This window comes from Nycticebus coucang, chromosome 3 (assembly GCF_027406575.1).
Source record: "Nycticebus coucang isolate mNycCou1 chromosome 3, mNycCou1.pri, whole genome shotgun sequence".
Taxonomy (NCBI): Eukaryota; Metazoa; Chordata; class Mammalia; order Primates; family Lorisidae; genus Nycticebus; species Nycticebus coucang.
Window position 1 is genome coordinate 6858585 of NC_069782.1, and position 25780 is coordinate 6884364.

General features: G+C 43.9%; 1 protein-coding gene across 2 annotated transcripts in view; it reads right to left on the minus strand.

The window, feature by feature from the left end:
• The window catches only part of SREBF2 (sterol regulatory element binding transcription factor 2), a 70414-nt gene that overhangs the window by 31089 nt on the left and 13545 nt on the right, over positions 1-25780 (minus strand). For both annotated transcript variants that reach the window (XM_053584789.1, XM_053584787.1), the window contains exons 2-6: positions 6611-7030; positions 5410-5591; positions 4445-4591; positions 1127-1348; positions 4-118 (exon numbers count right to left, since the gene is read on the minus strand). In XM_053584789.1, coding sequence (XP_053440764.1) covers positions 4-118; positions 1127-1348; positions 4445-4591; positions 5410-5591; positions 6611-7030 — 1086 coding nt within the window. The remainder of the gene's footprint in view (positions 1-3; positions 119-1126; positions 1349-4444; positions 4592-5409; positions 5592-6610; positions 7031-25780) is intronic.

Consider the following 25780-nt stretch of genomic DNA (forward strand, 5'->3'; position numbering starts at 1 on the left):
TACTGTTTTTCTGATTTGCCAGCTTCAGCACCATGTTCTCCTGGCGCAGTTTATGATTGACCTGCTGCAAGTATTTGATGTAATCAATGGCCTTCCTCAGGACGCCAGACTTGTGCATCTGGGAAAATGAGTAAAAACACAGTGAAACCAGTGTAAGTTGTAGGGTGAACACAGCAGAGCCCTAGAGTATGGTTGAGAGTATGGCTCTGGAATGGGAGATGCGGGGCTCAGATGCTGTGCTACCCAGTAAAAGTTACTCTACACTTTTAAACCTCATTCACTCCTTAATGTGGGGATAATGACATGCCTGAATCACAGGCATTCAGGGAAAGGTAAATGAGGTAATGAGTCTAAAGAGGCTAGCACATAACTGATACTCAAGAAATAAATATTAGGTATTATTCCTACTTCTGATAATAATCCTAAACAAACGTTAAGAAAAACAAATGACAAAAAAAAAAAAAATGACAAAAAACCAGGTCATTGTTGAACAGTTGTGTTAAATAAAGGCATATATTTTTACTTGATATATACCTTTCAGATTAATTAACTCAGGAGAAATTAAACTTTCAAAACAGGGGAAACAGATAATAGTTTACGAAAAAAAAAAAAAAAACAAACCTACTTGCCAGAAGACACATTCATTGAAACACCAGAAACATTTAGAAATTCAGTTTCAACTATTTGCTGTTGGTCAAAGACCCAATCTCCATCTTTCCTCTCTTCCCTAAAATGTAAAAATATTGCCAGCTACCCTAAACACAGCTAAAAATATGCCAACAATGCCATCAGCTTACTCCAAGGTACACATAGGCCTTCCAGGGCCACTGGTGAGTGGCATGCATCTCTCTCTGTGTCTGACACTAGGGTTCCCCGCCACTGCAGAGCACAGTGGAAGGAATCAAAGGTTTTAGTAGGCCACTGGCTCATCAACCTTCAACAATCCCCTTATGTTGGTTAATATTTTATAATCTTGATAAATGACTAGGTGCTTTAATAAGAAAATACTTCTAACTCATTCTTGCATTCACTCAGCCAGGGCTTGGGCCTTCCCTAAATTCCTGAGGCAAAGATAGGTAGAGGGGAGATGGCAGGACATGAAATACCATTTTGTTTATCACCTCACCTTGGCATCTGTCCCCATGACTAGGTCTTTCAATTCAATGATTTTGTCATTGATGGAAGAACGATATCGTTTCTCAATGATATTGTGTGTCGTCCGCCTTTCTCCTTCTTTGGGGGGTTCGAGCTGCTTGACTCCTCCAGGTACCTGCTTAATGGGCACTTTCTCTTGTCCCATCATCACAGGCATTGTGGTCAGAATGGTCCCGTTGCTGCCCACCAGTGTCTAGAACAGGCAAAGGCACAGAGTGGAATTATCTCTTCATCGATCTGCATAAAGCAGATCATTGCTTGGCATGTGGCATCACCTGGCAACGCTTCATGAGGGCTGAAACTCTTCTCAGGTTAATTAAGTCAGGCTCCAAGAAGCCTTGGGAGCCACAGGACCTCAGTTACGACCTCCCTTTCAGAATCACTGTCAATAAATTATACCACAAAAGGATTAACATGGTTGAATACATATATATATATATTTTTTTTTTTGCAGTTTTTGGCCACGGCTGGGTTTAAACCCGCCACCTCTGGTATATGGGGCTGGTGCCCTACGCCTTTGAGCCACAGGCACCACCCATGGCTGCATATATTTTAACTGTGGATCTAGGTATGTCAGAAACAAGTCATACGTGAATTCTACTTTGCTGTCAAAACTGTTAACCACTTCTTTTTTTTTTTTTTTTTTGAAACAGAGCCTCAAGTTGTCACCCTGGGTAGAGTGCCATGGCATCACAGCTCACAGCAACCTCCATCTCCTGGGCTCAAGCGATTCTCCTGCCTCTGCCTCCCAAGTAGCTGGGACTACAGGCGCCCGCCACAATGCCCGGCTATTTTTTTTGGTTGCAGCCGTCGTTGTTTGGCAGGCCCCAGGCTGGATTTGAACCCGCCAGCTCAGGGTATGTGAGCCACAGGCGCCAAGCCTTCTTCTTCTTCTTCTTTTTTTTTTTTTGTGAGATAGAGTCTCATTATGTTGCCCTTGGTAGAGTGCTATGGCGTCACAGCTCACAGCAACCTCTAACTCTTGGGCTCAAGAGATTCTCTTGCCTCAGCCTCCCAAGTAGCTGGGACTATAGCACCCACTACAACGCCCAGACATTTTTTGGTTGCAGCCGTCATTGTTGTTTAGCAGACCCGGGCCAGATTCAAACCTGCCTGCCTCAGTGTATGTGGCTGGCACCCTAACTGCTGAGCTATGGGCGCTGTGCCATGTTAACCACTTCTGAACTCATACACAGTGAACCACATGAATTGGCACCAGAGAAAACTTTCTCCTGATGTATGATGTTATTTTTCCTCCCAAATGACAATTAAGCAAATTACTACATTTTTAAATACAATTTGGCCATCAAAAAAGCTCAAGGTTAGAACTGATACTCTCAATCAGAGCCATTTAATTATATCAATAGAGGTTCTCCTTTTTATTCCCTCTTCCCTTTCTTTTTGTTTCTATTTTTTCTAAATTGGATGACCATTGTATTGGTCATTTAAGTATTTAGGCCGTTTATTGAGGAAACAATTCACATAACAAAACCCACAAATCTTAAATTTACAGGTTGATAATTTTTTTTTTTTTGTAGAGACAGAGTCTCACTTTATCACCCTCGGTAGAGTGCCGTGGCATCACACAGCTCACAGCAACCTCCAACTCCTGGGCTTAAGCGATTCTCTTGCCTCAGCCTCCCGAGTAGCTGGGACTACAGGCGCCCGCCACAATGCCCAGCTATTTTTTGGTTGCAGTTCAGCCGGGGCCGGGTTTGAACCCGCCACCATCGGTATATGGGGCTGGCGCCCTACCGACTGAGCCACAGGCACTGCCCCCAGGTTGATAAATTTTATATATTTATACAATATATATAACCAGCCAGACCAAGAGAAAGCCAAGTTCAACCTCTATCAGGTCAGAAGGATCCCCGATGTCCCCTCTTCCTATCACTGCTCTGACTTCTATCACCAGAGCTTAGTTTGGTCTCTTTTTGAACTTCATATAAATGGAATAATTAGCATGAACTTTTTTGTTTTCTTTTTTGAGACAGAGACTCAAGCTGTCACCCGAGTATAGAATGCCACACAGCAATCCCCAACTCTTGGGCTCAAGTGATCCTCCTGCCTCAGCCTTTTCTATTTTTAGTAGAGACAGGGTCTGCTCTTGCTCAGGCTGGTCTCGAACCCTCGAACCCATGAGCTCAAGCAATCCACCCGCCTCAGCCTCCCAGAGTGCTAGAATTACAGGCACAAGCCACTGTGCCTAGCAGCAACTCTTTCTAGTGATAGCCTTCTTATTTTCAATATACTATTTTTGAGGGTCAGCCATTTTGTTTTGTGTATCAATAGCCCTTTTTATTTTACCTTTTTTTTTTTTTTGCCGTTTTTGGCTGGGGCCGGGTTTGAACCCACCACCTCGGGTATATGGGGCTAGCACCCTACTCCTTGAACCACAGGCACTGCCCCCTTTTTACGTTTTTATTTTCGAGACAAGACTCTTGCTCTGTTGCCCTGGCTAGAGTGAAGTGGTGTCATCATAGCTCACTGCAACCTCAGATTCTTGAGCATAAGTGATCTTCTTGCCTCAGCCTCCTGAGTAGCTGGGACTATAAGTGCATGCTACATGTCTGGCCAATTTTTCTATTTTTTGTAGTGACAGGGTCTTGCTCTTGCTTAGGCTGGTCTCAAACTCCTGGCCTCAAGTGATCCTCCTGCCTCAGCTTTCAAATTGCTGGGATTACAAGTGTGAGCCATCACACCCAGCCAACATTTTTTTTTTTTGTATTGCAGGGCACAATTTCATTGTATGAATCTATCATAACTTATTTGTCTGTTCTCCTTTGGATGGACATTTGGGTTGTTTTCATTTCTTGACTGTTATGAATAAAGCCAGTGCTTCCAAGTTTTAATCACTATTTACTCTATTAGACTCTCTTCCCACTGGATGCTCTAAGTGGCAGAGGACCTATAAAAGAAGGATGGGATGCCTTCCACCTCCTTGACCCTGCAGACCCTTGGGTCCTTCAGAAGCCAAACCTTGGTTAGCAGGACCTAAAAGGCAGACGGTCTATGGGGAACTGTTGGCCAGAACCTGGGGTTCCTCTGCTGCTCTATTCTGTCCTTTGTAGGCCCCGGTATGCCCATCTAATAACCACTGCCAGTACCATTGGTAGTATTTCTTCAAGGGGAAAAACTAAGAGGGCTAATATTTACAAGTTGACCAATACTTTAACAGAGTTTCTGATATCTGCTCAGCATATATATAGAGACTTTAACATCTCTAAAGCCTAATACCCCCCAAAAATTGAGGTATAGAGAGGAGGGCAGGGGAGAAGGCAACTCTTACTGGTACTTGAAGGGCGGCTGTCTGGATAGGAGTGGTGAGGGCAGTGAGGGCTGGGTTTTGGACTGCAGCCATAACAGGGCTGCCATCTGTCTTCAGTGTGGTCAAAACAAGGGAATCTGTCTTGATGATCTGTGGCTGGACCAAGACCTAGATAAAGAAGGAAGAAAAGGAAAAATATCAAGATATCAATATTTTTCTATTTTGCTTTTTTGTTTCTTATTGTATAGACCCTTCAAGAACAAATGAAAAAATAATGTTTATAAAATTGAGAAAAAAAATTAGGAAATTTCAGAAGCCACTTCAAAAGCTGGCTATTTTGTACAGCCTGAATATTGGGTTCAGGAGAAGAAGGAAGGGCTAGCTAAAGAGGTTCCTGAGTTTAAGGTTGCAAGGCTTCTAAGAGGGCAGTCCTGGTGGCCTAGCAGAAGCAGAGCAGGGATGGGTGGGGTAGATGTAAAAGGGGAGAGAGGTCTGACTTCAACAGACTCAATAAAGTCAGAAACATGACTGAGAAGCAAAAATAATAACCCAAAACTTTAAAGATAATTTACTTTGTTAGTATGAAAGTATGGTCTACTATATGACATAAAAACATTTTTCTAATTATAAAAATTATACATGCCCCCCCAATATAATGTTTAGCATCCATGGTAAAAAAAAAAAAAAAAAGGAAACTATAAAGAAGAAAACCTGGGAGATACCAATTTAGTGCATTTCTCTCCAGTTTTACATCCATCATTTGTGTAAATGAGGTTTTACTGAGCACATGAGTGTTGGTGCCTATCTACAGGTGTGAGCTCAGCCAGGTCACTACATGCTACTCACAAATGCATCCCGGCACCCTATAAGCTGTTTGCTTTGTGTACACTCTGGCTGGTCCTTTTTAGTATGTAGACCACATCTTCAGCTAAGGACCAGTCAACAGCCCCAAATGGTACCTTCATGAATCCCTTCTAGCCACCTACCGGAACCTGCTGCACCTGGGGCGCAGCAACTGTCTGCACCGTAGCTGGGGCAAGGGTCTGCAGCGTTCCATTAGCTGTTTGTGTCAGCACCCGCTGGGCCTGTACTGTCTGCACCTGCTGCTGGATGGTGACTGGCTGCACCTGGGAGGACGTCACCAGGCTTTGGACTTGAGGCTGAAGGACTTGGGGCAAAAGGAGAAAAAACCCACATGGATGAAGAATGCATTCTGTCACCGTAGCTGCAGCAATAACCTAGGATGGAATATCTCATAATGATTGTAACTCCCCACCCGCTGCTGAAGAAGATGTGCACAGCCATTTACAAGCTGGTTTAGATAACAAGAACATCCCATAAGGGCTGCATCAATTTCTGAGGGAACCAGTACAAAGTGTTTTATTACACTGGGTGCTGGGGTGGAGCCAAGGGAAGATCATAGGCAAATGACTGCACCCAGCAAGGGAATTAACAGGATGTTGGGAATCAACACCTCCCTGGGGCCTCATTTCCTCCCCTGCTTTCTGGAGGGAAAGTGTACTTTGGGATGACTGCCTCAGCTTTTTGCCTTTACATCTACTCCCCACGCCCAAATTCTTGAACTCCCTTGAAGAACTGTCAGATGCTTTAAAATTCACAGCAATACTAATCCCACTCAGGGCTCCCCTGAGTGAGAGGGAAATCTGATGAAAAGGCACCAGGATACAGCACACCACAAAAAGAACAAGCCACTTTCAGTCATTTGTTCACTCAACACATATGAGGGCCCACGTGAGGCCTCTTACTTGGAGATGCAGCACCTATATTAAACATCATATTCATCTCTCCATATGTTTGCTAAATGAATGGTCCTCAACCTGCGGATGTTGACATCTGACTGCTGCCTAGCCAAGTTTCGAGCCTAATTTTATTCAAGACTCTACTACTAAATACTAGCATGGCTCTATGTCTACTATGCTTGTTGGATGTTTTTGACCAAGTATATTTGAAGCAAGCACAATAGATATTGAGGTACTTGAAGAAGCAGAATGTAAAATGTTCCTGCACCAGGTTATACTGCCAGTTACCAGAAACTCATTCAGACAAGACCATATTGTTATATATATATCTGTTATCCCCAAAGAGGAGAGAAAGATTTAGTGTCTGCAAACTGACACATAAACTGTGGAACCAACCAATCACTATCATATCTGACTTCTGAATCACCTTGAAAACTGGTAGCTGCGTTCTGGTATATTAAAGGCTGCTGTATGATCCTTGTTGGAGGAGCAGTGCTGAACGTCGGGGTGATCATTACTGTTTGTTGTTGCAGCTGAGCTTGAGGTTGAGTCTGGGGCTGGGGACGGGGCTGAAGAATAGGAGTTGCTCTCGGTGGGGTGGGAACTGAGGTGGGAGGGACCTTGACCTGCAGGGCTGGAGTCTGGGGAGAAGCAACTGAGGGAGAGAATGAAGATAATGGGACCTGGCTGAATGATCGTTGCATGGAGGGATCCACGGCTCCACCGCTGCTGCCTCTGCTGCTGTTGCTGCTGCCACCACCACTACTGCCAGGGAAGGAGCTACATAGCTGCTCTGAAAACAAGTCAGGGAACTCTCCCACTTGATTACTGACAAACTGCAGCATCTCTGTGAACAAAAGAAAAGAATTTTATTGCCATCCAAAATACTAACTTTCAAACTTGCCTAAGAAACTGAAGTGTGAAAATCCAGTGGCTTTCCTAAATCCACGGCAGACATAGGCCAGAAAACCCTTACCTCCTTCTTATGTGGGGATCACCAGGGCCAAATTGACTGACCAAGGCCCTAAGACCACAGGACAACACTTCATCTGTCTGATGTCCTTTTCTTTCCTCACACTCACCTCCAGGCCCTTTTCCCCCATATTCCTGATTGTTTTTAATCAATCATAATACCTCTGTCCTAGGGTATTACTTTGTGCAGGGTATTGTGGGTCCTCTTTTACAGATAGAGGAACTGAGGCAATAGGGATAGTCACTCTCCTAAGGCTTTGGAGTGCAATGGCCTTGGCCACTTCTAATCTCAGCACTGCCAGACCCTAACTCTCTCTAATCCCTTTCCTCTTCACCACAGGCAGGCTTTGGATCTCCTCTCCAAGCTGAGCAAAGCCCTGGGCACTGTTGTTGCCCTCAGAAACACTCAAGGATAACAAAGTTGATGTCCCCTAAGTCATGGGGGACAGAAGAGATGGGAAGATCGTATATGAAGTCCAGAGCAGGGAAATAACTTGAGTAAAGTCAGACAAACAGCTTGTCAGGGCACAGCCAGGATTAGAACCAGTTCTCTGCCTCTCATCGGCATGTTCTCCTACTGCACCACAGTGCATGTGCATTGCCAGGAGATCAGGGCACAGCAATCCGGCCCTGCCCTGGGCTCCATGCTTTATGAGGCCCACTCTGGCCCTCCTGGGCAGTGTACCTTGCCCTGTGCAAGGAGTCAATGCAACAAAGAGATATGCCCACTTAGGGACAATGCTCTCCTTTCTAGATCTTGTTCTAAGTACCTGGAACCTCTAAATTCTCAGTGCAAAGGCCTCAAGCCTGCTTCCAGGGCCTCTTTCCTGGTCTATTCTCCCAAAGCTTTACCAAAACCCAACTTAATCTACAACTAACAACTCATCTCTCATTAACTCCTTCCTTTTCATATGGCTGGTCCCTGTTAGGAATCTGGAATCTCAGTTTTGTCACAGGTATTTTCTTTATGTTGCCCTCAGTAGAGAGCTGTGGTACAGCTCATAGCAACCTCAAACTCTTGGGCTTAAGCGATTCTCTTGCCTCAGCCTCCCAAGTAGCTAGGACTACAGGTGCCCGCCACAACGCCCAGCTATTTTTTGTTGCAGTTGTCATTGTTGTTTAGCAGGCCCAGGCCGGTTTTGAATCCAACAGGCTTGGTGTTATGTGGCTGGCGCCATAACCACAGTGCTACAGGCACTGGTATTTTTAAATATACAGTTATGTTGGGTGGCGCCTGTGGCTCAAGCAGTAGGGTGCCGGTCCCATATGCCGGAGGTGGCGGGTTCGAACTCTGCCCCGGCCAAAAGAAAAAAAAAAATAAATAAATAAATATACAGTTATGTTGTCCACATTCCCTTCCCTTTCCTTTCTCCATACATTCCCAAGAAGCTATTGCTTGTTCTTGAACTGTGTTCCCTCCTTACCAAACCCTCGAGGCCACATGATGCTCTGATTTGGACACCAAAACAACAAAAACCACCATCACTACCACCAACAAAAAGGCCCCATGCCCACCCATTCTCCAAAATCTTCATCAACATGTCCTTCTCAGGTCAGGGGACAGGGGTACGAAGAGTACATGTCTGGCAACCAGAAAGCTGCTGGGGGTTTTTAGTGTGGCCTTCACATGGGGAGAACAGGAGCGTAGTATTTCAATCTTGGCGCCTGAAGTGTTCTGCCAGTTAAACCTGCAGGGCAAAACAGTACCTCACCTGACAAAATTCCTACGCAGTGGTACTACTATTTATTAACACTCTGCTGACATTTGGCTCTGTCCTTACTCAGCCTATTGTATGTGGGAGGGAGAAACTGGCAGATTGCCAGAGATACTGCAACTTATATAACCACTTCCAATCCCCTACATGATTTCACTAAGAAATGTCCTTAAACTCAGCACAAGATTTAAACAAAACACAATTTAGTGCTGATACATTAAAATAAGAAGCTTGAGAAAATGATTTAGAGAAACCCAATAATTGGTTGAGCCTTCCAGAATTTCCATAAAATCCCGAATCTCTGGAAATGAACACAGAGGCCAGCTTGTGAGCCAGAAGAATACCACTTATTTGCTTTCTGTTTTCATGCATGGAAAACTAAGGAGGGCAGAACTTCAGGGTGGCCTGACCAGGATTTGGTGCTAGGCGGGCCTGGGTGTGAGTCTCAGGAGGCCCATCTAACTGGCTGTGTGAGTGTGGGCAAGTGACTTCTCTCTATGCCTTGGTTTCCTCACTATAAAAGGCTGCTTTAAGAATATACACTTGCTCTCTTTACTCTGAGGATGAATAGGATAATTTATGCAGGTCCCTCTAAGTGACACTTTCAGAGAACCTACTATGCAAGCCCATGGGGCCCCTGGTTGCATCTCATCAAGTGTTCTCAAAACCCTTTTGTTGGTAAAACATGGGGCTGGTGTGGTGAAGTAACTGGCAAAAGTCACAGAGCTTAGTTCACAAAGCAGGTTAAGAGTGTGTGGGCAGATGGAATGCGACTGCTTAAATTAAAAAAAAAAAAAAAAAAAAAGCCTTTCAACCCCCACACAAAAAGCTCCAGTGGAACCATCTCCAGTCTGCCAGGGAGCTGGGTGCTAGGCTGAGGGGCTATTAAGACAAGCATTTGCAGGAAGGACAGGAAGAGGCTCTTGGAACCCCTGCTCCAGCAGCGCATGCAAGGACTCTCTGGGCCCCCATCTGTTCTGCAGTATTAGGGAAGCAGGAGCCTGGAGAAGCAGGGCACAGTTATGCTCTGTGATTCTGAGCTACCCCGTGGGAACATCACTTTTTTCTTTCTTTTTTTGTAGAGACAGAGTCTCACTTTATGGCCCTCGGTAGAGTGCCGTGGCATCACACAGTTCACAGCAACCTCCAACTCCTGGGCTTAAGCGATTCTCTTGCCTCAGCCTCCCGAGTAGCTGGGACTACAGGCACCCGCCACAATGCCCGGCTATTTTTTGTTTGCAGTTCGGCAGGGGCCGGGTTTGAACCCGCCACCCTCGGTATATGGGGCTGGCGCCTTACCGACTGAGCCACAGGTGCCGCCCGTATTTTTTTTTTTTTTTTTTATTAAATCATAGCTGTGTACACTGATGATCATGGGGCATCATTCACTAGCTTCACAGACCGTTTGACACACTTTCATCACACTGGTTAACATAGCCTTCCTGGTATTCTCTCAGTTACTGTGCCAAGACACTTAACATTCCACATTTACCAAGTTTCACATATACCCTTGTAAGATGCACCCGTGGGAGCATCTTAATGTTTCTCCTCACTATTTCCTGCTCTGATCATGCATGTTCCGCAACTTCACAGGCTCTCATCTCCACAGAGGGCCATGAAATCCAGAAAGCATAGGCTTGGGAGAAGACAAAAGTTTTATGGAGCTTTCAAAATGAAGTTCCAATTACTGCTGCATCCTACAGAGCCCAGGGCCAGAGACAGGCCGGCCAGAGGCAGGCCTTCCGGGAACTGGGCAGGCACACACAAGCTTATCTACTCACCTGTTCTCATTTCAGCTGCTGCTTAAACTTAGGGCTAAGTTGCTTAACAAAGCAGGTTGGGGCCCCAAGAGACTACATCTGGGTTATGGTCTCTAGAAGCAAGTAACCAAAGTTAGAGGCTCCAGTTGTCTTCTGTGCACTGCAAACAGCCCTTGTGCCTCATCTAAAGAGAGCCCAAATTCAAATGCACTTTATGGAGCTAATGGCCTGGAGGTAACATAACTCACTTTGCCCAATTCAGCTTCATGGCATCTTTTTGAGAGCAAGTTAACCTGGTATCTGTTTAGATTAATTCTGGTTAGGAATAAAGACTCAAAAGCTGGGATAACAATTTCTCCTAACTGCACAATCAATCTTTTAATAAATAATTGTTACCTAGCCCTGTTAGGTACCAGGAAAACTAGTTTAAAAAGGTCATTTATTCTTATATTTTGTGTTTATTATGTACTTGTATTAGACAATCTTTTAAAATGTTTTTAAAAAATCATAAAATGAAGCCAGGCACAACGGCTCATGCCTGTAATCCCAGCTCCCTTGGAGGCTGAGGCAGGAGGATCACTTGAGGCCCGGAGTTTGGGATCAGCTTGAGCAACAGTGAAACCCTGTCTCTATAAAAAAATAGAAAAATGAGCTGGGCGTGGTGGTGTATGCCTGTAGTTCCAGCTACTTCAGAGGTTGAGGAAGAAGGATCACTTTGGGCCTAGGAGCTGAAGGCTGTAGTGAGCTATGATGACACAACTCTAGCTTAGGGAACAGAACAAGACCATGTCGAAAAAAAAAAAAAAATTCATGAAAGTAATATATTCGGGTGGTGCCTGTGGCTCAGTGAGTAGGGTGCTGGCCCCATATACTGAGGGTGGCAGGTTCAAACCTGGCCCGGCCAAACTGCAATAAAATAATAGCCGGGTGTTGTGGCAGGCACCTGTAGTCCTAGCTACTTGGGAGGCTGAGGCAAGAGAACTGCCTAAGCCCAAGAGCTGGAGGCTGCTGTGAGCTGTGACGCCACAGCACTCTACCGAGGGTGACAAAGTGAGACTCTGTCTCTAAATATAAATAAGTAAATAAATAAATTAAAGTAATATATTCACTATAGAAAAATTCAGAAAATATAATAGTAGTAAATAAAATAGTAGAAGCTGTGTAAGTCCTCTGTAAGTTGACTACCCAAGGGAATGTAACAAACTGGTCCACATACGGAAATGATCAACATAAGGAACTAGAACCACTACTATACTGAAATGTACATTGTGGTGCATGTCCAGTCTTTGAAAATTAAGTCAACTTAAGGAGGTGGTCAATGTAGGGAGGTGGTCAACTATGGAGGTTTTACTGTAAAACAAAAATAAAAATTTTTTTTTTTCAAAAATAAAAATTATTCAGCAATTCCACTGCTCAGAGTTCGATTATCTATATTTTGACAGGTGTCCTATACAATAAGGATACACATGTGTACAAATGATTTTACAAAGATGGCATAACACTGAACACCTACTTTGCACCCTGTTCCCTTTGTTTAATAAAACATGAAAACCAGTGTCAACCATTAGAGACATAACATCACCCTTTTTAAGAGTCTCACAGTATTGCATTACATGAGGCTGTATTGTAGCACAATACTAGAATTAGTTTAACCACTTAGTGATGAGGGATGGTTGCTTTCAATTTTTCAGCATTATAAGTAACTCTTACATAAACCTTTTCCCACTTATCTGGCTATTTTCTTAGGATCAATTTTTAGAAGTTGAATGGCTGGGTCAAAGGACAGGAACATGTGCTTTGTTAGGATTTTAACAATCTGTGCTCCCACCAGCATTTCCCCACATCCATTTCTATCAATCTGATAGTGGAAAAAACCATCATGGAATTGTTATGTCTTACATGACTGAGTACTAAATGAGGCTGAAAATCTTTTAAATCTCCATTTTACTGACCATTTTTATTTCTTACTTTGCAAATTACCTGCTCTAGACCTTTGTTCACTTTTCCACTGAGCTTAATTTGTCTTTCACTGATTTAAAAAGATTTCAGAAATTACAGATATTTGTTTCTTTCTTATGTTTGAAAATATTTCCCCTGCTTTGTTATTTCTCTTTCAATTTGTTCAGGAAAAGAAGTATGACATAGTAATCAAAACTCACCACGGTCCCAGCCTTACAACCTGGGGCAAGTCTTACCTCACCCATAAAATGTGGCTAACAATTATAGCTAACTCATGGAGTTGCTAAGGTCACTCATGGCATCTATAGCATTGTGTCTGGCACTCAGTATTAGCTAGTACATGTTATTCATGGTATTTGGGGACACTTTTGCTTTAACTCATTTCAAAAATGTAAATTTGTTCCAATGTGTGATCTATCAGGCAACAGTTGAGCATAACATGAATTTTGCTTATGCACGAAACACTAGAAAATGCAGAAAACCAAACTTGGCTGAAATAAGCCACATAGGAACACACAAAGGAACACCCATGCAGCTCAAACAACCTTATCAGGGACCGGGTGAGGTGGCTCACACCTGTAATCCTAGCACTCTGGGAGGCGAGATGAGTGGATTGCTTGAGCTCACAAGTTCGAGACCAACCTGAGCAAAAAGCAAGACCCCGTCTCTACTAAAAAAAAATAGAAAAACTGAGGCAAGAGGATCGTTTGAGCCCAAGAGTTGGAGATTGCTATGATTTATGATGCCATGACACTACCCAGGGCGACAGCTTGAGACCCTGTCTCAAAAAAATAAAGACAACAACAAAAAACAAACCCAACCTCCTCAGGTCACTGCATGTGTTATGAACCACACCCATCCACACTGGTGTCAGAACTTTCCATTGGACTCCAGACAGCCCCTCCTTTCACCACCTCATAATAACTCCTGAACTATAACTTAACAACGTGCACTTTCACAGGCAAATTCCAGGTGTTTTTCAAGGCAAAATGACTTACGTACTGTGGTATTTATATATTTCTTAGTCACTTATCTGTAAAATTGTGTCGATCGTTTGATTAGGTTCTAATTTTCTGAATAAAATAAGACTTTTTCTTTTCCCCCTCTTTTGGGTCGTCTGTGCAGTTTTTGCTATTTGTGACCTTAATCCTCACTTCCCAACAAAGGAAGTGTGTTTTTTGTTTTTGTTTTTTGTAGAGACAGAGTCTCACTTTGTCATCCTCGGTAGAGTGCCGTGGCATCACACAGCTCACAGCAACCTCCAACTCCTGGGCTTAGGCGATTTTCCTGCCTCAGCCTCCCGAGTAGCTGGGACTACAGGTGCCCACCACAACACCTGGCTATTTTTTTTTTGTTGCACTTTGGCTGAGGCCGGGTTTGAACCCGCCACCCTCGGTATATGGGGCCGGCACCCTACCCACTGAGCCATAGGCACTGCCCACAAACCCTGCGTTTTTCTGCAAAGCATGGTAATTTTTCGAAACACATGTTGCATTATTAACAGAACTGACCATACATAAATTTTATTATATAGTGAATTTACATGATTTCTGTGTTACATTAAAAAAAACCCTTCATCCCCAAGATATTATAGGAATATTCACCTAAACTTTGTTCATACTGCTTTTTTTTCTTTTGGAGATACAGTCTCATTCTGTTGTTCCACAGCTGGAGTGCTGTGGTGTCATCATCACTCACTGGAACTTCAAACTCCTAGACTCCAGCAATCTTTTTGCTTTAGCCTCCAGAGGAGTCAAGACTACAGGCACATGCTATCATGCCTGGCTAATTTTTCTATTTTATTGTAGAGACAGGGTCTCACTCGTGCTCAGACTGGTCTCGAACTCCTGGCTTCAAGCGATCCTTTTGCCTCAGCCTCCCAAACTGAGCCACCATACCTGGCTTTTTGTTTATCTTTTGAATTAGAGCTGTCCAACAAGCACAAGAAACTGTCTAACAAGAATATAGAAGTAAACATGGTATGTGATACATGTAGGTGGTGGGAATGAGAGGGACCACAATTAGTGAAAGAGAGGAAGATAAACACAAAATCTACTTCTCAACAAGTACTCTGCTTGATCCCATCTCTGAATGGTATTTTTTTCTTTCTTTCTTTTTTTTGGGGGGGGACAGTCTTGCTTTTGTTGCCCTCAGGTAGAGTGCCCTGGCGCCTTAGCTCACAGCAACCTCAAACTCTTGGGCTCAAGCAATCCTCTTGCCTCAGCCTCCCAAGTAGCCGGGTCTACAGGCGCCTGCCATTAACACCCAGCTTTTTTAGAGATGGGGTCTTGAACCTGTGAGCTCAGGCAATCCACCCACTTGGAACTCCCAGTTTTTTCTAATAATTAAAAAAAAAAAATCAAATGTAGGCTATTATTACCTGAGGGTCAATTGTGAGATAACTTCTTATGTCTTCACCATTCTACTATTTATGATCACCATTGCTTTCTCAAGCACCCAAAACATCAGTTAGTCCCACTCCAGTCACTCAGAGGGGCAGCTAAGGAACTGGGCTCTGTCAACCACAAGCTTCAAGGTAGAAGCCCCAAAATGTAAACGACATAAGGAACAAAGAACAGTTTTGTTTTGGGGTTTTCTGTGAGACAGGTGTTGCTTGGTCATCCTGAGTACAGTGCCATAGCGTCATAGCTCACAGCAACCTCAAACTCTTGGGCTCAAGCAAATCTCCTTGCCTCAGCCTCCCTAGTAGCTGGGACTACAGGTGCCCATCATGAAGCCTGGCTTTTAATTTTTTTTTTTGAGATAGAGTCTCACTATGTTGCCCTCAGTAGACTACTGTTGCATCACAGCTCACAGCAACCTCAAACCTTGGGCTTAAGCGATTCTCCTGCCTCAGCCTTCCAAGTAGCTGGGATTACAGGTGCCTGCCACAACACCCGGCTATTTTTTTTTGTTGCAGTTGTCATTGTTGTTTAGCTGGCCCGGGCTGGGTTTGAACCCACCAGCCTAGGTGCATGTGGCCTACGCCCTACCCATTGAACTATGGACACCGCTGAAGCCTGGCTTCTTTTCTTTTTTTTTTTTAGAGATGGGGTCTCACTCTGCCTCAGGCTGATCTCTGAACTCCTGAGATCAAGCAATCTACCTACTTCAGCCTCCCAGAGTGCTAAGATTATAGGCATGAGCGTCCACACAGGCTAAAGGGATAGTTTTATTATTTATTTATTTATTTATTTTAAATTTCTTCGATTTTATTCACTGTAGGTCTTTCCTGCTCATGATAAAGGGATAGTTTTAATAGGCAAATTGTCATCTCCATCAGTCACTCCATCAAACACCAGGGGGCACATCAGAGCACAGAGACACCATCATGTACTTCAAGGGGATTCTGGGTCACCTTCCTGGGAAAAGAGAGACTGGAAGAGGTGTTGAATGACACAGGATGGCAAACTGGTGACTCAGGCATCCTATATTTCAAGTAACAGATGAGTGAACTCTTTTTACTGGCAAAAAAACCACAAAGGAAAATTGGGTGGGGCAGTGGGTCTTGTGTTTTGCAACACACACATATGTGTCATTTATTCCTTTGTATATACCAAATATTACACAGCAAAAGAAAAATAATTAAGCATTAGGAGAAAAAGAAATCACAAAGGGAACTCAAAAGAATTCTCAAGTGGTCTTGCCTGCTCTCTCTCTCTGGGGCTCTCTCTCTTACCTCTCACAGCAGCCCTAGAGGGACCCAGCTCTACAGAAAAAAAGAAGTAGAGGCATAAAATTAAGAGAAGTCCAGGCTTCTCTGGTCCACTGCAGTAGGGGACCTGAGCCAGCCTTCATTGCTTCAACCAGGAGAATGACCTGCATTACCACCTTCAACTTTCTTCTTCCCTCTGCCCTAAGTTCTCTCTGAATTCCTGTCAGGGCTCCTCCCATAGAATCACAGATTTACCTCTTCACTCCACTTTCATACCCTGCCTTGATTTCAACCAGAACCTCCTACCCAGTGGCAATCATTTTCTTTGAGTATCTTGTTGGTCTTTAAATCACATCAAATTTCTTAAATACGAGCTCCAAAGTTTCCTATCAATTGCTCCCTTCTGTTACCAGAGTTTCACTTTTCACTTACCTCAGTTCACTGTCCATCTGGAAAAGTACCTCTTCTCCTGAACATGCCTTTGGGGTGGGGTGGAGCCATCTTTCTTTGAAAGTGACTGCCTTGCCTGTCTTTCCTACACTTGACACCACTCTCTTCCTTTCTTCAAACTCTGAAAGTTACAGTTTCACTTCGAAATTACTTACAGTTACCTTTATCAAGGACTCTTTTCCACTTCACATTTAGCTATCTTTTATTTTTATATTTATTTGTTTATGAGACAAGGTCTCACTATGTTGCCCTCAGTAGAGTGCCGTGGCATCACAGCTGACACCACCCTAAAACTCTTAGGTTTAAGCTATTCTCTTGCCTCAACCTCCCGAGTAGCTGGGATTACAGATACCGGCCACAACACTAGGCTGTTTTTTGGTTGCAGTTGTCCTGGTTTGGCAGGCCTGGGCTGGGTTCGAACCAGCCAGCCCTGGTGTATGTAACTGGCACCCTAGCTGCTGAGCTACAGGCGCCAAGTCCTACATTTTTTTTTTTTTTTTTTTTTGAGACAGAGTCTCACCATGTTGCCCTTGATAGAGTGCTGTAGTGTCACAGTTGACAGCAACCTCAAACTCTCGGGCTTAAGTGATTCTCTTGCCTCAGCCTCGAAAGTAACTGGGACTACAGGCACCCACCACAATTCCTGGCTATGCTTTTTTGTTGCAGTTTGGCTGGGCTGGGTGGTTGTTGTAGTTGTCATTGTTGTTTGGCAGGCCCTGGCCTGGGTTCGAACCTACCAGCCCTGGTGTATGTGGTTGGCGCCCTAGCCACTGAGCCTAGCTATCTTTTAGTTTAGTTTTGTTTTTTTTTTAAACAGAGCCTCAAGCTGTTGCTCTGGATAGAGTGCTGTGGTATCACAATTCACAGCAACCTCTAATTCCTGGGCTTAAGCGATTCTCTTGTCTCAGCCTCCCGAGTAGCTGGGACTACAGGCGCCTGCCACAATGCCTGGCTATTTCTTTTTGGTTGTAATTGTCATTATTGTTTGGCAGGACCAGGCTGGATTCAAACCCACCACCTCTGGTGTATGTGGCTGGCGCCTTAGCTGCTTGAGCTGTAGGCACCGAACCCTAGTTTTTTGTTTTGAGACAGAGTCTCCCTTTGTCATCTTCCATAGAGTGCCATGGCATCATAGCTCACAGCAACCTCCAACTCTTGGGCTTACGTGATTTCTCTTGCCTCAGCCTCCCAAGTAGCTGGGACTACAGGCCCCCACCACAATGCCCAGCTATTTTTAGAGATAGGGTTATGCTCTTGCTCAGGCTGGTCTCAAACCTGTGAGCTCAGGGCAATCCACCCACTTTGGCCTCCTAGAGTATTAGGATTACAGGTGTGAGCTACAGTGCCTGGCCCTATCTTTTAGCTTTTGAATCCAATTATGATTTATTTTATTAAGAAAAATTATCTAGGCTTGGTGCCTGTGGCTCAAGCGGCTAAGGCACCAACCACATACACCTGAGCTGGCGGGTTCAAGTCCAGCCCAGGCCCACCAAACAACAATGATGGCTGCAACCAAAAAATAGCCAGGCGTTGTGGCGGGGGCCTGGAGACCCAGCTACTTGGGAGGTGGAGGCAGGAGAATCGCTTGAGCCCAGGATTGGAGGTTGCTGTGAGCTATGATGCCATGGCACTCTACCCAGGGTGACAGTTTCAGGCTCTATCTCAAAATAATAATAATAATAATGATAATAATAAATTAAAAAAAAAATAGCTGGGCGTTGTGGCAGGCGCCTGTAATCCCAGCTACTTGGGAGGCGGAGGCAAGAGAATCACTTAAGCCCAAGAGTTTGAGGTTGCTATGAGCTGTGATGCCATGGCACTCTACCCAGGGCGACACTCCGTCTCAAAAGAAAAAAAAAAAAAGAAATATTATCTAAAACTTAAAAATAAAGTTTTTAAAAAAAGTTCTATGCCCCCTTTAAAATTTTAATAGAGCACTGACTAACCTGCCTCCCTAAAGGTGAACCTTGTTTGACTTTCTATCACTACTGATTAGGGTCCCCACTCTGTAAAGTTAGATCGTTAACTAGGCAGAAAATCTGATGAGTTGCAAATGACTTCTTTGTGGTAGAAAAGATAACCTTCAAGGTTTTGTTTTCATGTCTTACAGGGCATTGTCCCGTTTTGCATCTAAATTTGGAACCTTACTCCTGCATTCTTTTTTCTACTATGTAAATATTAGTTTCCTGGCTCAGTGCCCATAGTTCGGTGATTAGGGCGCCAGCCAGATGCTTCGGGGCTGGTGGGTTTGAATCCCACCCAGGCCTGCTGAACAACCACAACAACAAAAAAATAGCTGGTTGTTGTGGCGGGTACCTATAGTCCCAGCTACTTGGAAGGCTGAGGCAAGAGAATCGCTTAAGCCCAAGAAGTTGAGGTTGCTAGGAGCTGTAACACCACGGCACTCTACCAAGGGCTACCGAGGGCAACACAGACAGTGAGACTGTCTCAAAAAAATTGTTTTTAAATACAAAAAAAAATAAATGTTAAGTTTCCCGCATTTCCCTTTAATCTAGCTTTGTTATCCTGTTAGTCTCATTAATATTGTTAATACAATTTTTGATATGTGCCCATAACATATTAACATAAGAGTACGTTTTGGGCGGTGCCTGTGGCTTAAAGGAGTAGGGCGCTGGCCCCATATACCAGAGGTGGTGGGTTCAAACCCAGCCCCGGCCAAAAACTGCAAAAAAAAAGAGTATGTTTTTAACTTTTAAAAGTTTTACTTGCCACAGTAAGTTATATTTTTAAAATGCTGCTGGGTACAATGGTACGCACCTGTAGTCCCAGATACTAGGAGGACTGAGGTGGGATGATGGCTTGAGCCCAGGAATTCAAGGTCAGCCTGGGCAACACAGTAAGACTCAGTTTTGTTTTTGCAGTTTTTGGCCAGGGCTGGGTTTGAACCCGCCACCTCTGGCATATGGGGATGGTGCCCTACTCCTTTGAGCCACAGGCACCACCCCAAGACTCAGTTTTTAAATAAATAAAGTGCTTTTCTTCTATTTTGTACTCTATAAGTCCATGGACAAAATCTTCTACTCTCCTATACCTCTCCAAGCACCAAGCACCCTGGTTTAAAAAAAAAAAACAAAACAAAAAACTTGCACCAACACACTGAAATGCTCTCAACAGTAACTTTCACAAACCCATAAAAATGGTGATCACGTTTTCTGAATCTGAAACTGGAAGGAACATATGACCTCATAATAGAACAAGATATTTAAAATATTTAGACTATCCCGGAAAATGTGGACCAATCTACGCAATTTCCGCAAAGTCCCACTTTTGGGGAAATATGTAAATATGAAAGGATTTCAATGTGTTGAGCACCTATGGTATACCAGGCTATAGAGATGATAAATTTGTTCTTGACATCAAGATGTCAGTGCAATAAAATGGAAAAAAAAGTTAAGAAAAAAAAAGAAGTCAGTGCAACTATCATACATAAGGTCCGGGGAGTCTATCACAGCACACATGTGATAGACACTGGGAACATGACAAAAATCACAGATTCCAGCAGGTTGAGCAGCTTCCTGAGCTGGACTGTAGGCTGACCCAGATGCAAAGAAAATGGTATTTTTATTTTTATATTTTATTTATTTATTTTGAGACACAGTCTCATTTTGTCACCCTCAGTAGAGTACCAATGCATCATAGCTCATAGCAACCTCAAACTCTTAGGCTTATGTGATCCTCTTGCCTCAGACTTCCAAAGAAGTCCTACAATTCCTGGTAGTAAACTTGGCTATTTTCTATAATAAAAATGTAGAAAAACACATATTAAGTTGTTCAACAATGCTCTAGAAAGGAGAGCCCCTCCAGTCCAGTAGTTGCTTATTGTGGTTTGTAGGAAGGGTTTACTGCCCTGCCCAGAGCTCTGTAACATCATGAAATAATTATGAACCATTCTGGGCCAGGTGCAATGGTTTATACCTGTAATTCCAGAACTTTGGGAGGCTGAGGCAGGAGGAGTTCAAGACCAACCTGGGCGGCTCAGCACCTGTAGCACAGTGGTTACGGTGCCAGCCACATGCACCAAGGCTGGTGGATTCGAACCCAGCCTGGGCCAGCTAAACAACAATGCAACAGCAACAAAAAAACAGTGGGGTGTTGTGGTGGATGCCTGTAGTCCCAGCTACTTGGAAGGCTGAGGCAAGAGAATGGCTTAAGCCCAGGAGTTTGAGATTTCTGTGAGCTGTGATGTCATGGCACTGTACGAAGGGCAACAGAGTGAGAATCTGTCTCAAAAAAAAAAAAAAAAAAAAGATCAACCTGGGCAACACAGACCCTGTGTCTGCAAGAAATAGAAAAATTAGCCAGGCATGGTGGTACATGACTGTCGTCCCAGCTACTTGGGAGACTGAGGCAGGAGGATCGCTTGAGCTCAAGAGTTTCAGATTGCAGTGAGGTATAACACTACCATACTCCACCTTGAGTAAGACCCTATTTTCTCCCTCCCCCCAAAAAGAATCATTCTGAACAAATACTTAGAGCTAGATTCTGACTTGAGAGGAGAACACAAAATGCCTGAAATAAAAAGTCAGATAACTTCATCAACTGATAAGGAAAATTTTCTGAAAATTGGTTAAAGAAGAGTTTTGGGGCTCGGTGCCTGTAGCTCATGCGGCTAAGGCGCCAGCCATGTGCACCAAGGGTGGTGGGTTCGAACCTGGCCCGGGCCAGCTAAAAACAACTATGACAACTGCAACAAAAAATAGCTGGGCATTGTGGCAAGTGCCTGTAGTCCCAGCTACTTGAGAGGCTGAGGTAAAAGAATTGCTTAAGCCCAGGAGTTGGAGGTTGCTATGAGTTGTGATGCCACAGCCCTCTACCCAGAGCGACAGCTTGAAGCTTTGTCTCAAAAAAAAAAAAAAAAAAAAAGTAGAAGAAGAGTTTTGGATATGACTATGGCTCTAAAAAATGATCAACATTGGGTCACCTCTTAGGGACTGTATAAAGAAAGAATTTCGGCTGAAGTTAAGGGAAGGGAAAAAAGAAAAAAAGGGTGACAAGGAATCATATTTAGGGAAAATAGAAGAGTATCAAAAAGCTAAATGGAGGCCTGTTTTGCAAGGCCAAACTGAATGGGGATTTCACATTTAAATTCAAAGGGAGGCTGGGAGCAATGGCTCGTGCCTATAATCCCAACACTCTGTAATCCTAGTACTTTGGGAGCATAAGGTAAGAGGACTGTTTGAGGCCAGGAGTTTGAGACCAACTTGAGCAACACAGCAACACAGACAAACCGTCTTTAAAAAAAGATAGGACTCCAGCCTGGGCAACAGAGAAAGACACACTCTCTCAATACATACACACAAACAGAAGAACTTCCATAGTTGACCACCTCCTTAAATTCATCATACTGGTGCATGTCTGACCTATAAAAATTAGGTCAACTTCAAAGAGAACTGGCTCTGAATCCAGTAATAAGTAATGTAATTAATTGCTATACTATCTTTAGAAAATTAATTTCCTAAAGACTCAGTTTCTTTACTATAGGAGGCTGAGGTGGGTGGATTGCCTGAGCTCAGGAGTTCGAGACCAGCCTGAGCCAGAGTGAGAACTCGTCTCAAAAAAAAAAAAAACACAGCTGGGCATTGTGGCAGACGCCTGTAGTCCCAGCTACTTGGAAGGCTGAGGCAAGAGAATCACTTAAGCCCAGGAGTTAGAGGTTGCTGTGAGCTGTGATGCCACAGCACTCTACCCAGGGCGACAGCTTGAGGCTTTGTCTCCAAAAAAAAAAAAAAAAAAAAAAAAACGCTCAAGGCTCGGGGCCTGTAGCTCAAGTGGCTAGGGCGCCAGCCACATACACCAGAGCTGGCGGGTTTGAATCCAGCCCTGGCCTGCCAAACAACGATGACAACTACAAGGCCCCCCTCACCCCAACCAAACAGCCAGGTGATGTGGCGGGCACCTGTAGTCCCAGCTACTTGGGAGGCTGAGGCAAGAGAATCGCTTAAGCCTAAGAGTTGGAGGTTGCTGTGAGCTGTGATGCCATAGCACTCTAGCCAGGGTGACAGCTTGAGACTCTGACTCAAAAAAAATAAAAATGAAAATAAAAAGAACAACATTCAAGAAGAAAAACCCAAAGCAAATTAGCAGCAATGATAATAAACAGCACAGGAATTGTTAATGTCTACTGAACTCTTAACATGTTAGCAATTACCTTAAACACTTTACGTAGACTGCTTCATTTAACCTCCACAGAACATTGAGGTAGATGCCATACAGATAAAGAAAATGAAGTCCAAACAGGCTAAGTAACTAATGCAACATCATGCAGTCAGCAGATAGTGGAGCTGGGATGTAAAGTCAAGTTCCAAGCCACCAGAATGTGGATGCTTTGGCTCTATTACCATACGAATGTCATCAGAGCCCAGCACAAGGCAGGTGCTGAGTAAAAGCTTCACTCAGGAATGAGTACAGTGAACACCCCAAGCTCAGAAAGAAAAGGATGCATCATCCTAGGTCTTTCTTGTATTTCCCAACTCTTTGCTCCCGCCCTGGCATCATACTGCTCTCTTTCATTCTCTTGAAATAGGAGACAGAAAAGTTGGGCAAGATCCAGAAAGTGAGATTCCATGGAACCGATCCCGCATGATCCTGTTCTGCAAGAGGCCCTTGCATGTCACAATGACAGGCAACCCACTGTCAACAAGTCAGGCATATGCCACTTTACCTGAACTATCCTCCTCTTGGGGGCAGAGTCTACAAAGCAAGGGATCTCAACCTTTCTCACTCCTTAAACCATTCAGGCAAAAATGAAAGACCCTAACAACCCTTCATCCTACCCTTCCATTCATTACCACACTCCTAAGCCTCTCTAAGGAGAAAACTAATACTTATAAAGCAACTTATTAAATCAGACTACAAATACAAACATCCATTCAACCCTTAGGTTTGCTGTGTACTATGTGTGGGGGACTGGAGGATCCTAAGTGCCTTGTGTGGAGCTCAGCACAGAGGACTAACAAGTATTGGTTTTCTTCCCACCTCTTCATCTTAAACAGAAAAGATGGAGAAACCTTACCAGCTCCATAAACTGTGACAAGTGTGAGAACAGATGAGTGCTTACCAAAGAAAAGGCTGTCAGAGAGTTGAGAAAGGACTGATCCAGGTAGGCAGTGAAAGCTGAGCTGAAAGGATGAAAAATTTTGTAAGGTATAACAAGGAAAGGTTATCCAGGCAAAAGAAACAGTTTAAGCCCATAGCATCAGGAAATATCCTGTTATCTGGTAAAATAGGGAGAGCATGGAACAAAGCAGAGATGGAGCTGCCTACAGTTAAACTGTGAAAGGCCTTAATGCCACCATAGACATTTCAGAGGTGAAGAGATGCACAGAAAACCTAGTGGACACTTGCCACTTTTAGTCCATCATTAGACTCGACTCTCCCATTAGAACCCTAATTTCCTTCAGAGAATCCCCAGTGGGCAGTCATAGAGGGAGGTAAGGTTTCCTGCCAGTCTTTCTGATTAATGTGTGCTACCATTAGAAGTACAATTCTTTCTTTTTTTTTTTTTTTTTGAAATTCACTCTTTTTTTTTTTTTTGTAGAGACAGAGTCTCACTTTATGGCCCTCGGTAGAGTGCCGTGGCGTCACACAGCTCACAGCAACCTCCAACTCCTGGGCTTAGGAGATTCTCCTGCCTCAGCCTCCCGAGTAGCTGGGACTACAGGCACCCACCACAATGCCCGGCTATTTTTTTTTTGTTGTTGCAGTTTGGCCGGGGCTGGGTTTGAACCCGCCACCCTTGGTATATGGGGTCGGCGCCCTGCTCACTGAGCCACAAGTGCCACCCAGAAGTGCAACTCTTGAGGGAATGATCCAGGAAAGCAGGAACAATATATAGATTCTTTTTTTTTTTTTTGGCCGGGGCTGGGCTTGAACCCGCCACCTCTGGCATATGGGGCAAGCGCCCTACTTTGAGCCATAGGCACCGCCCAATATATAGATCCTCAAGGTGGCAGGGTCCACCTTGTTAACCAATAGCCACTCTTGTTTCTGGCCCATTTTCCAAATCTGGTCCTAAAGCTTTTCTGGTCAGTCCATGCACTACCCTTCTAATAAACCCCCTTTTTTGTTCAAGCTAGCCAGAAGCAGTTTCTGTGGCTTATCTCCAAGTATTCTGACTAATAAAGACAAACTGAAGGAGGTACCTGATCAAAACTGTGTTTGAGGAAGATAACACAGTTATCAAGAGTGTAGTCTGCAAAAAATCCGAATACCTGAGCACCAGCACTGGTCAAGCCCTTCAAAATGGCTGTTCACTAATCTTAGAAAATGGTTCCCCTGGCCGGGCGTGGTGGCTCACGCCTGTAGTCCCAGCGCTGTGGGAGGCCGAGGCGGGTGGATTGCCTGAGCTCAGAGGTTCAAAACCCACATGAGCATCAGTCAGCCAGAGTAAGACCCCGTCTCTACCAACAACATCAAGAACAGCCAGCACCGCAGGAGAAAGAAGAAAATCAACAAAGGAGTACTTCAAACAAACATGAACAAGCACACTGAAATTAAAAATTAAAAAAAAAAAATTAAAAAAAAAAAAAAAAAGAAAAAAGAAAATGGTTCCCCTCTCCTTCCATCCCTGTATCCTTCAACTTCAGCTTATAAGGTATCTCCCTGAGAAGTCCTCTCTGATCCTGACTCCTTCACTAGTTAGCAACTACTTTGGATGACCTCCTAGACCTTTCAGATTCAAAATTTTGGAGGTGTACCCTGGGAGTTCATACACACTTTCAAGTTTAAGAACCTCTTACGGTACTCTGGCCACATTATCCCCAACCTTGGGCCAATTCTATTTAAATGAACACCCTGCCTCTTCCTTTACCTTCTAAAATCATAGTCATTGATCCTTTGCAACTCAGCCCAAATGCCAGAGTCCCTGGAAGATCTTGTAAATTCCTTTTCTTAGTGCTCCAAGAACTTGGAAGTTGTTCCGCTGTTATGGCCTCTGCTGTATTATTTCCTTGTATATAATGCCGGGATGTTTAAATGTCAGCTCCTTGAAAGAAGGGACCTTTTCATTCATCTCTAATACTCTCTAGCACTGTGCTGTGAGTATAGTGGATACTCATGCTAAGATG